Source organism: Lepisosteus oculatus, chromosome 4, assembly GCF_040954835.1.
Source record: "Lepisosteus oculatus isolate fLepOcu1 chromosome 4, fLepOcu1.hap2, whole genome shotgun sequence".
NCBI lineage: Eukaryota > Metazoa > Chordata > Actinopteri > Semionotiformes > Lepisosteidae > Lepisosteus > Lepisosteus oculatus.
This window is the reverse complement of record NC_090699.1, coordinates 24,432,655-24,445,841: the sequence shown is the minus strand read 5'-3', so window position 1 is coordinate 24,445,841 and position 13,187 is coordinate 24,432,655. Positions and strand designations below refer to the sequence as shown.

At 34.7% G+C, this 13,187-nt stretch overlaps 1 protein-coding gene across 1 annotated transcript in view; it reads left to right on the top strand.

Annotated features, from left to right (window-relative positions):
* LOC102687421 (gamma-aminobutyric acid type A receptor subunit pi) overlaps positions 1-12,656 on the top strand; it is a 32,471-nt gene extending 19,815 nt beyond the window's left edge. The window contains exons 3-10 of the mRNA XM_006630392.3: positions 871-983; positions 2,435-2,502; positions 2,617-2,834; positions 4,140-4,222; positions 6,234-6,371; positions 8,218-8,370; positions 9,513-9,706; positions 9,893-12,656. Coding sequence (XP_006630455.2) covers positions 871-983; positions 2,435-2,502; positions 2,617-2,834; positions 4,140-4,222; positions 6,234-6,371; positions 8,218-8,370; positions 9,513-9,706; positions 9,893-10,216 — 1,291 coding nt within the window. The 3' untranslated portion in view covers positions 10,217-12,656. The remainder of the gene's footprint in view (positions 1-870; positions 984-2,434; positions 2,503-2,616; positions 2,835-4,139; positions 4,223-6,233; positions 6,372-8,217; positions 8,371-9,512; positions 9,707-9,892) is intronic.
* Positions 12,657-13,187: the final 531 nt, after the last annotated feature.

Below are 13,187 nucleotides of genomic sequence, written 5' to 3'. Positions count from 1 at the left end.
GGAAACATTAGATAGAAATATCACCTCCACAATAATATAATGTCCCCTGAACTAGCAATGCTACTGTATGTTTCTGGGATCCCATTTTACTCCATTAAAAATATCTTCCTGCTGTTCCTTCAATTCTCTCCACATCGGCACCCATCTGTAATTTGATGTCCTACCTAAGAAAAAGCATTTTAGGACAAAAGCTTATGGTTAAGTTTCAGATATCGTATACATCAACACTCGCATCTGCTTTGAGCTTTTTTGCCCTGAGCTTTTTCCTCTCTAGCACAGGAAGGATCCCATCATTAGGTTTTAATACAACAAAAAAAACTGTTGTGTAACTGTGGGATACTGGGATGTTATGAGTAGCGCTGCATAAAAGTGAGTTGTTTACAATTTGAGTTGCTATGGAAGACACCTTATTTTTAACACAGTTCAGTGATTTAAACTGAAGGTAGACAATTTAATATCAAAGGCAGCCGAGGTCTTTCAGTTCCCCTGCTGACTCTCCAGGTGCAAAGCAGGTGATGATTTAAAAAATATTCTAGTACTACAGCCTACCAGAAAAAGCTGAATTCTATTGATTTGATGTGAACACCAAAATATAAAACGTAGTGCCAACAAAAGGCTTGATATAGTACCAAAGAAAACCAGGATTTGAAATGGCCTGCTCTAAACCCTTTCTTGAACATGTTAATTCTAACACAAAGAAAAATACATTTTTAAATTAGAAACCTTTTGCTGAGCTTTGATCTTTTTTTTCCTTATCACATGGTAATAGTATATGTTTACTGTTATCACATGTATTAATTATATAGATTAGAATAAACAGCAGGTCTATAGGACACATGCTGAGTATTTATGTTTATTTCACGTCCACAGAATAGTGGAAAATATGTTTCTGTGTTCCGAAGTGAAAGGAGAAGAAATTCTGCCACCAACAATACAAAAACTAATGAAAGGATACAACAAATATCTTCGGCCCTTTTTTGACAGTAAGGAAACTATTTAATTTATTTATGAAACTAATCCACTGAACATATTTCAATATATTTTCAACAAGTGTACTACATTATATTGTGTGGAAACGTTTACTTGTTATTGCTGAAAATGTTAATATACTTTTTATATTTTGACCATCATTATGTTTTTGTCGTTAATTTTTAAGTTATAAAATCACACATTTTCAGCAATTTACTACATGTCTGAAAGTATTTTAATCAAATAGTGCATTATAAAATCTGAGATTGCTAACAGCAGCCATATACAGTAGTTCTTTCATTTGTTATTTGTAAAAAAGAGTATGGCTACATTTATAATCATACAAAAACATTAATGATAGGAAGAATCTACAATAAATTAACCTGAATAAATCAAAATGTGATTAAATCTAGCAGACTCTTTATCCATATGACAGTTCAATATATCAAGACAAGCTATTTAAGAGGTATCACCTTTAAAGCATGGGGCATCGTTACATTCATCTTGGAGTCCTATTAATGGATGTTTTCGTTTTTAGAATTTAGAAGTGATTCTTTTATGTTTAATGGCATTTTTTTGCTGTTTTATCACTCATCACTGAAAAAGTGCAATTGTATTTGCTGTCGTACAAATTTATTAGAACCCATCAGGAAATCTGACATTCACATAATTCAGTGGGTTTCCTGGATAAGCTAAGATAAGATTTTATTGTCCCCTGAGGGAAAGTTTTTATGGACACCCAGCACTCCTGTACATTTAAATAGAATAGAATGCAAAAAAGAGAGAAGAAAAACATTGTACATTTTACTATTACAAAAAATAAGAAAAACATTGCACATTACACTATTACAAAAAAATAAGGATGACTACCAGGCAGCCTTTGCTCATTCTTTTGTTGTTTATGTTCTGGTTAATTGGTCTAAGAATTTAAGATGATCCCTTGATTGGCCTTTCCTGAAATAATGTGTGGGTATAGAAAGGCTTTTACACATTTCCTATGCATAACATCACCAGAATTAACTCTTACTACAGATCTTTCATCCTTTATCTGTCTAGCTAACAGTGTCTGTTAATTGGCTAGTTAGTTGCACCTGGAGTAAACTATTTTAAATAAACATTGCACTGTTTCATTGACTTATTTCATTGATCTTTGCAAAAAAACAAAAACAAAAATTTAGATCTTCAATTACTGACAGAATGCTAAAAAATCTTTACATTCTCTTTATTTGCAATTGCTATCACAGTCTCAGTTTGTGAGACACAAAATTCCACAAGAAATATCATATCATAAGCATTGTCAGTAATTTTCAATGCAGTACTTTGTTGAATCTATTTTCCACTGTGCTAAGATGGAGCATGTTAAATACACCTGCACAAAATGAGTTTCTGCTTCCCATAAAGTTTCTGTTTTTTATGAGAGTTAATAAGAACAATGCTGGTTTGACATTAATTTCTTTTCTCTTAGATGGGCCTGTTACTGTCGGAATGAGCTTGGACATTGCAAGTATTGATACGATATCAGAAATTAATATGGTAAGGTGGCAGAATAGTCTCATTAATTAATAACATTCACACTTAAAGTAAGATGGCCATGCTCTGTAATTAAGATATTTTGCCTGTTGAATTAATCATATAATTCTGTTATAGGACTACACAGCCACTATATTCTTGAGACAGCGCTGGACAGATGAACGTCTTTGCTTTGATGGAAATAAGAGCTTAAGTTTAGATGGACGACTTGTTGAATTGCTTTGGGTTCCTGATACATTTATTGTGGATTCAAAGAAATCCTTTCTCCATGATATTACTGTGGAAAACAGGCTTATAAGGATTTTCCCAAATGGAACAGTTCTGTATGCACTGAGGTAAGAATGTGTTGATACATAGATATCATAAATCAAATTTCAGTTTTATCCTAAAAATGCAGAAGCTCAGAGATGGCTAGTTGCACAAACATATGTAAATGATGGTAGTCATCTGTTTCCAAGGGCTTCCTGCTTCTAACCAGTGGAAAAGTGCAATTACTGTAAATCTTGAGATTGGAATTTGAGATTAGCAGGTGGGTGGAAGTTTTGATTTAATCTGGGCACTTTTCTCAGGATCAGGCATTTGTTTTTGGTTTTTGATCTAGTCAGTTACTAAACCACAGATTAGTCCAATAAATAGTTTGGTTAAGAAAAAAATAAATCCCAGTGGTTTGATGTTTACCAGTAACTATTACTAGACAAACTGTTGAGCACAATAAAAATTCAAGATTTCTTTTACCAGTTACTAATGTGCCTTAACTTTAGTTTCGAAGGTACTTTTTCACTTAAGATCAGAAATGAGATTCATTTAAATGGTCTGGATATGAGGATAGTATTACTGTTACAATGAGAGCCAGCTTTGGACCCCCGAAACCACAGTTGGTTAAATTATTCTGTTTGTTAAACAATTATACAAATATTTAAATAACTGGCTATTTTTTTGTACCTGCATGATTTTTTAATAGTTGAGGAACACAGAGCACTCTAAAATCTGCAATACTGTGAATCTTGTAGAATGAAATGGCTTGGTACTGTCTTGCTAGACCACAAAGTCTGAGATGGAATATGCAAGTGTGAGTGCTTCAGGAGTTATGAGAAGCAACACAACTTCTCACTTTCTTCTGGTACTCAAAAGCTACAGTTAAAGAAAAGAAGGGGAGACAAGGCTGCAAGGTGTGCCTCTGACCTCAAGCCTAGAACAATAATGTGACTGAGTGGATGCAGTTTGGTTTAATGAACAAGATCTAAGGTGGCTGTATTTAGGTACTGGGCTGATGTTTTGCCTGGGGCTTCCCTTCTGTCAAAGCAACAAGCTGCTCCTGAGAGAACAGACCCTGAGGAAGGGCAGCAGGGAAAGGGGAGGGATTGTTCAAGAGTTCTGCCTTTGGGAAACATAAAGATGAAGGCACAGCACTTTTAATATAACCTGTGCTGTAACACAATGCAAATGAAAAACGTTGTTTTTTCTACCAATACAGAAAATCACAATATAAATTAATCTTAAAGTTGGTCAATTAAAATCAAAACTATATAAGATTTGCTAATAATATTTGTAAGTGTGGAGAGAATTAGTTTTAATTAGACATATCTGCAGTATCTTAGAAAGAAATACCTATCTGAAAATAAATCTGATATTCTTTTCAGGATAACAACTACTGTGGCTTGCAACATGGATTTAACAAAATATCCTATGGACAAGCAGACATGTACCCTACAACTAGAAAGCTGTAAGAGAATTTTATTTTAATCTCACACCTACTGTACCAAGAAATATGATGCTGTTCAATTTAAGCAGAGTCGCCATCAACTATAAAGCTGGGTTAATCATTTAAAGACCATACTCATACTGTTGTCTGCTGAAACCAGATTTCCATTTAATTAAAAACAGTGTTGGGTACAGTAAGTGTCACATCAAATGCTTCACAGTTTCTCTATTATAGAAATAAATATTTTGCAGACATATACCATCATGACAATGAGGACTGTCATAAGGATTCATCAGATCTCTCCCTCATAAAGCCTGTGTGGGATGTAATAGAATTCTAGCTACGTCACTTTAATCACATCAGATACCACAGAAATCATGACAGGCATCAGTCAAATTTTGCAGTGCCATCTCTCAGCCATTTATGTCGTCTTTCTATAGTAGGAGTCTCCAACCCTCGTCCCGGAGAGCCCCCATCCAGAAAGTGTTATAGCTAGCCTTGAAATCATCAGTTTCTGAAGACCTGGAACAATATAGTTATGGTCAATGAAAAAGGGTTTGTTCAATTACGTAATTTAGAGACCATTTAGAAAACAAATCTGGAAATACTTTACTTCTCAAAGGCAAGTGTTCCCTTCATTTACTTGCCTTATTGATCAATTGCTTAAACAAGTGTTCCTAATCTTTAAATGACAGGGTTTGGTGTACTGACCTACTAAATAAGAATAACTGGACTGAGGCCCTCCAGGATCAAGGTTGGAGACTGGTGTGTGTTACTGCCATAGAATGTCTTGTTTGTTTGATCTTAAGAAAATCTGTATAGCAGCTTACTGGAGACAATCATATTAGCTCTTTGGGTGTTGTAAAGATCAAACTAATTTTATTAACGATACTGAAGATATTAGAGTTTACATCAACTCTTGTGATTTTGTACATATAGTGAGTACATATACTATATACTGTAGGTATATATACTATATATAACTAATTTATTTAAAGAAATCTACAGTATGCTATAATGGCTGAATTTGTATGAAATATTTTTCCTACAGTTCATATTGTTGGAAACACGATATGCAGCCTTATCATTTTTGTAAATATGGGATTAGATGTCACTGCCATGTTGTGTGTGTTATGTAAATTTAAGCTGCAGATTAGAAAGTATAAGTACAGATGAAAATAATGTGGCCTTTTAATATGGCTTATATTTAAAGCTTTCAACAATCCAGTTTAATAGTTCAGGTGGGGAGCTGCGTCAGCATGTGTAGGCTGCAAAGGAACAAGTAATAGGTTTATTCCATGCTGAAAAGAGAAGAAAGAGAACACAACATTTCGGCTGTGGAGCCTTCTAGCTGAAGAAGCTTCTAAGCCAAAACGTTGTGTTTTCTTTCTTCTCTTTTCAGCATGGAATAAACCTATTACTTGTTCCTGTTTAATAGTTTATTGATGGCCATGATACTAAACAAACATTTAAATTTATACCCAAAATATCATTGTGTCATTATTTTTTCTACTCTTCTACAGGACACTGAACCCAAATAAGTCTCTGCAAACATTTACAATGCTTTATCATGCAACATTCATCACAATGTCTCTGATGTCAAACTTCTATTTTAGGCTGTTTAAAGTCTGTAAGAAATAAGGTTTCATTTTGTTTTTTATATAGCTCAGGATGCCACAAGCAAACTTTGTTGTCCACCATTTTATAAATAATAGTGTTAGTTACCTCAGGTCTAGGAAATAGCTTCTTTTATCTCTAAATCAAATTGTATACACCAGCCTTGAAACAATAAGGCACAAGCCATTTAAATTTAATTCTATTGCTTTTTTACTGCCACTACATATCAAATCTGCTTTCCCTATTATTTTTTTTAAAACATTGAGCTGTTTCTATATAAACACATGCATGTATTAGTCTGTACACAGCATGTCAGCATGAATCTCCTACTTACATTTATCATGGATCTGCAGCTCCCCCTAATGGATGTATCTGAATTCACTGCAGATTTTTGCTAAAATATCTTTTTTTCCAGGGGGTTATAACATTAATGATGTGATGTTTTACTGGACAAGAGGAAATGATTCTGTAAGTGGTTTAGACACACTGCGCTTAGCCCAGTACACAGTGGAAGATTACTATACTTCTGTGTCAGAAGCCATTTATGAGACAGGTATGTGTCCATGAGTGCAAATTGTTTAAGACCACATATAAAAAAGATGAAGTTTGAACTCTCGGGTATATATGAAGAGATTCAGAAAACAAGAAATTTGAGTTAAAAAAAACTATGATCTAAGGAGTTCATAGATGAAAATTCAGGTTTTTTTTGTCCTTCAAGCTGTAAAACAGCATTGCATTAAAGAAAAATGCTGACAATTACAAACTTTAAATACTTTGTGCTTTATACAGCACTATCTCCAGCCTTACCATGTCAGTCTTGCTTAAGAACCTCCTCCTTTGATGAATATTTTAGGTGTTCTTCATGTTACAATGGCAGCCTTTCTAACACTTATAGTATAAACACACCTCTACTGGCAATACAGTTCTGCAACAGGATGTACATTTTTGCTAATCCTGATAAATCAGAAACAAAAAGGATTTAAATCAAGAGCTGGCCAGTCTGGCTATCTTGTGTGTTTGACAGATAGAAGCCAATTGATTGAAATCTTGTTCTACTGCTTTTTTGAAGAATCCCAGAGTGAGATATTCAACAATCCAGACTCCTTAAAAGAAGTACATCCAGTTTTCAATCTGAAATGCCTAACCTCTTAATTTCCTTGTGTGACCCTGAAACCCTTTGCTAGCACTTACAGTCTTAGCTCCTTATATTTTTTATTAATTTGTACATTGCAACAATTACAGTATTGTGTACAATTATAGCATTAAATAAGCAATTATTACTTGCTGTAGTAAATATTAGAAAATACAATGGTTAACCCTTTACAAACAAAGAATGGTCATTTTTGCTCCTCCCAGCCTCATTTTAATTAATTTAAGCCTCATTTATTAAATTTAAAAATATATTTGTAAAATATCTGGTATACTATGAAGCAGCTGTGGTCATGTAACCCTTCATGAGGACTAGAAAGCAAATCCTGTCCAAATACCATGTTGAATTGTACTGCCAGTTTTGACTGTACTGCAGTTTTCAATTTGAAGGTGCTGAGAGAGGCTGCAAATACAGCAGGTGATGCCACACATCATCACACACTGCAGCAGTTTCTGTTATCTTGGGCAACTCACAAAGGGATGTGATGTCGGCATCTCTCCAGAGTGCAATGCATTACACATACAGTAGCAATACTAAAACTTACAGACAGCTGTTTTTAAATCAGTTCACTCCTGAAACCCCATTAACGGGTAATAGTTGTTAGTTTAGTCATCACTGGTTATACCAACAAGCCCAACTAGTTGTGTAACTTCCATGTTGAGAATGTTGGGGGGGAGGGGGAGACAGTATAATGGTTAGTTTTAAATATCCATTTTAAGAGTGGCCTATGAATGCTTTTTCTTTACGAATACCAATAGTGCATTTGAACATGAATAAAGTCCACAGAAAGTCTATACTGTTTTGTATTAAGTTAATATTACATTACAACATTCAGCCAAATGTAAAATTGGACAAATTTAAAACTTCTAAAATATCAGATTTGTTTAATATGATACAGTATATTATAATATGAATTGTGCACCTTGAGAATTAGATGTGTGCTCCTGTGCTTTATATAAAGACGTAAGGTTACAGTTCTTTAATCATACATCTGTACAATGTAATTAATATACTGTACCAAACCATCATAAGCTTAAATTGATTATTTAATTGATTTAATATTATTAATGAATGGGGTATCTATGCTCAGTTATATAATTTATGACAACTTAGTTTACACTTCTCCTGTTTGGTTTTTGGTTGATATGTATGCCACCCAGGAATAATACATTTATTTTTCCTGTGTTTTGTTTTGGTTGTGTATGTAACATACAATAGTTCTGACAGTGTTAATTTCTTTTACTTGCAGGCCATTACCCCAAATTAATATTTCACTTTGAATTGAAAAGGAGTATTTTATATTTCATTTTGGAGACGTACGTTCCCTCCAGCCTCCTTGTAGTTCTTTCCTGGGTCTCATTCTGGATCAGTCAGTCCTCAGTCCCAGCTCGAATCTGTATAGGTAGGTACTGGGAAGAAATTACTTACATTGTTGGCATTGAATTATCAAGATGGGTAAACAACACATGACAAAGCACAATCTACAGTTTGTGTTTCTCTTTATATGTTCTGGAACTTCAGTTAACACTGACAAAATACAAGTCAGTGTTACATATTTTAATTGACCTTGGACATTTTGGGTTTGAGATAAGAGTTCATCTGAACTGAATCTCATTTGCTTGGAGTAGTGGAGTAGTCTTGGGATCTGAACTAGCTGAAACATTTATGCAGGGATAATTCAAGACCTATCGACTGTCCCTGCTGTCAGGACTAAGGTGCTGATTTGTCTTGCACTAGCAGTGTAACCTGGAGCCATTCAGTTTACTAGTAGTGCCTGTAAGTCCAGAAATCAGTGATTCTTGTCTGGACCATGTCATTAGATGATTGTAATCAGGATGGCACATGTAGAGTCTCCCAGTAGGCTGAGCCTTGCCGAGGTTGACAAGTTTGTAGGTTATCAATAAATACTTAGGTTGTCTGTAGCTGTATCTATGAAAGCTTCATCTGTCCTCTGCATGATGAATTATCTCTCCCATGACAGAGTGTCACCACCCAGAACTGTAAGTCTTGTTTGAAAAGTTGTAACTTTAAATAAGAGCTACTGTTAACAATAGACCAGTAGCAGGCCTGCTGGAAAAGCGCATCTCTAAGGGATCAGGATGATGGAAATCACTGGGTTCTGGGTCAAGGCTTTGAGATGACTGATAGGTCATCTCTGACCTATAATCCTGCAAACACTCTGCTGTCTGGCCTTTTCATACAGTAAGATGTGGTGCAGTAACAACAGCCTAGGCTGTTTTTGACATTTGGCAACTGCTCCAGTCTCTCAGCATCTTCACACATTTGCACAAGGCCAGCTATATTTAAGCTGATGCTTGGAATCACTATGGCCAGGCTCCTATGTGATCGTAACTAAGCTGACACCACTGTTACCTATTCATCCTTACCTATTCCATTCTACTGACACAATTATTTTTTTAAAAAGTGTAATGTTATTGTCTTATTTGTTGAAACTCCTTAATACAATCAGAATTATCACAAATCAATAAGACACATGTACAGTATAACATGCTGTGTCTTCTTTTTTAATTTTGTTGATTTTAGGAGTAACTACAGTCCTTACTATGACCACTCTGATGATGGGAGCCAGGACTTCTCTGCCAAATGCCAACTGCTTCATCAAAGCTATTGATGTTTACTTGGGAATCTGTTTCAGCTTCATCTTTGGAGCTTTAATAGAGTATGCTGTGGCTCACTTCTGCACACTTCACCACCCTAATGCTTCCAACATGTTAATGGTGAGATGTATATTTGTGCACAATGCTTATTAGGGATGAAGAACAACTTTCTTAAAATTCCTTATTTCCTTATTTGTGAAATGCCTGATTTATGCAGCATGGTGTTCTAAACTTTTACACCGTCTTTACACTGGCTCTAAACAGTAAGTAGACTTACTGTCTGCTTGTTTAACTCTTTGACTCCAGTACGGACAGGAAATGCAGCGGAGGGAGGATGAAATGAATGGGATAGTCACAACAATCGCAAGCGACTCAAGCCGAACTAAAAAGCAAGAGGATGTGTCTGCTATCAGCCCCTGCGGTCCTTCCAGCAATGACATAAAGACTGAGTCACAGGAGCAGCAGAGCAACTGCACAAAATCACTACACATCATAAGAAGGATGGTTTGCTTCCTTAAGTGCTGCAAAATTGAAAACCCCCACTATATAGACAACTATTCACGAATGTCTTTCCCCCTTTCATTTATCATTGTTAATCTGCTGTATTGGACATACTACCTTTATTTTTAAGAACTGGTTTGAATTAAGACAGATTGTATTGCAGTTATGCATAGAAAGGAAGTACGTGAACAAAAAATAAACAACCTGTTTTTCACCCGGACATTGGATGCAACTCAAAGATTTCCAGCATGATGCTGAGGTAATGGATTATGTAATGATATGAACCTCATGCATGTCATGTAAAATAGCTTCTACATTAGGACCACCATTTTCATCAAGAGCTGCTTTGCTTCAGCCGGCTGCATTGTAATAGTATGAGCTAAAAAAGTAACTTCTACCTTTTGTCTTGTTTTCTTGTTCTGTACAGTGTGGGCTGGTTTTATATAATTCTTAGCTACATTAAAGTCTGAGCTCACAATGTGGAGCTGGATCTATGTTCAGAGACCTACATCACAACTGAATGTACTATACTGTCAACAACTGCCATACTGTATTATATAATCGATAACTTTAATGAAATATTTTGAATGTAGACATCAATTCGCAGAATCAACTTGCACATAACTATCTTTAAATGTTTTGAACTTAATTTTAAAACTAACTACTTCGCTCCATTAGTTTTAAGACATGTTTGTTTACCATTGAATTATCTTCGTAAGCTTATTTTCCATTTTTCTTGGCACACCTACTGTACTTTCTTGAAAGGCCAGGGGTACTGTGACTGACCATGGCTGTGTCTTGATGAGGCTTTTGTACTCACATTTATATAATAATTCTTATTCCTTGGTCGTCTTTCCAATTTATATGTGGTATGCACTATTTTTATATTAATTTAGATTCAGATTTCCTTAATGAGGATTAAAATAGACAGCTGGTGCTTTTGACTTCCTACTAATTATGCATGATTCAGCTCTGTCTTAGGCTTCCTTTTGTCTTGTCCTGTTACTCTGTTGTATTCTTTATATTTTACCAATATTCTGCAATTTCACATCTATATTCACCTACTGTATGATAGAACATTAACACGTTTTATATTGAAAACGTAAGGGGAATTCTAAGTGTAAGCTAAAATACATGAATACTGTTAGGAACACTTCATGCTCGCAAACCTCACTGAGCAGCTACAGTGCTTGACATCTCTTATTCACACTGAATAAATATCTGAAAATAAAGCTCAAAGAAAATACTGTACATTGCATTGGCTCACCAGTGCATTAAAAAGAAACTTCGTCTTCCCTATACAGTATGTGTTGAAAGGTCAACTAGTTGATTACACATGTTGATTCTGGTATTCCAAAGTCAAATGGTAGTGAGATGAATATTTCTCTTACACAATACAGCCAGTCCCACAGATAGTGTGAAGGTACTCGTAGCCTCTCACTGCCCAATTCGTTTAGTATATGCTGAGTTTTGCAAAATGGATTTGGTCCACCTACTTCCATGCTGTAAGATGCATTCATCAGTTTGAACTGATTCATTGACTGCTACACAATTTAGGGAATAAACATTCAAACTAATCATAAATGATGATGATATTTGGTTCTGAGACTCTAATAATGCCAAATGACTTAACACATACGGTATAAAGGATTAGCGTATAAGGGATAGTGTACTTAATATTTTGGTGTTAAGTATTAGGGCTGAGGAAATGACAGTGCTTGCTGATGGTCGGTGCTGTTACAACCCCCCCTCACTTACAAGGAATGAACCAGACAAGCGATTGCAAGGGTGAAGTTGGGATGGAAGGAGAGGGTATAGAAATATTTGTGCAAAGCTGTGGGCAGCCAGCAAACATTTACAGTGTAAGTAATAGAGTTTGAGATTAGAATTTGACCTTCTCCTGAGCTTCTGTCAAACAAGCCTATTAATTACACAAATGATTGTCTTTGTATACAATAAAGTTTCACCTTCTTCAAAATAGGACCTTGATTTGATAATGCCTCTATCTGAGGTGAGTTTAAAGTGGACTTACACACTTTTTTCTGCATACTGTACTTAAGCAATACATTGTTTCTTCATAGACGTGCACCTTATAACTTAGAAAAGCACAATTGCAAATTAAAAATGCTAAAATCACTAATGGCCTATCCTAAATGGAGTATTGTGCTGTCATAGGGGCTATCACAATACAAGAAGTGATTTAAATTGGCCTGTTTTCTGTATTCAGTGTACTGTATGTTTGCAGAAAATTTTGGCTTTGTTTCTTCAAAATTCTGGATGGCAGAGAACATATTGTTTTTATTAGTTAAGTTAATAAAATTATATATAAATACACTGTCAACAGGATTGCTTCTGTGGTACTCAAGAAAATAGTGTCGTGTTTGATCAATTGCATTTTATGTTTAATCATATTATTAAAAGTGAAGCTGAGTATTTTTGTTTTAAGTGTTGTAAATAAAGATGTACATTGCATGTTTATTTGATATTTTCAATATTAATCGAATAAAATTCTGATTTTATATGTTTTACTTCTGTAATGAAAATATCAATTTGCTTTTTAATAAAAATCCATATAACTTTTGTTTGGGATTTAAATACAGTCTTAACACCAACAACAGTTAGCAACCACATTTAAGCAATAATGGCAAGAATCTCAAACAGTTTATTTAAATAAAATGTCTAATAGAAAATTAGCTGAATTTTTGTCAATTTCTTAGTTATTTTTTATTATTAATGTTATTGTTATTCTCAAACTTCATGTTTTCGGTTAAACTAATTTCTTATGAGTTTTAAAATGCTTTTAACCTTTAGTAGATGTAGTTGGTGAGATACAGTAATTGCATGGTTAAAGTTGAAATACACAGGACAACTTTGCCTAAAAATAAAAAAAGGCATAAAAGATGCTAGCACTACTGAACTACTGTACAAAATAAAGCACGTCAGAACTACAGTACAAATTAGATGGCTAGGTGGAACAACTGCTTTCACTGAATGGGCTTAAATGTTATTGGAATTGAGTCTGCCTTTGTGTAGTAATATGTACTTCTATCACTAGGAATATATATAGAGAGATTTTTCCATTTGTGTTATCTGTTCATCC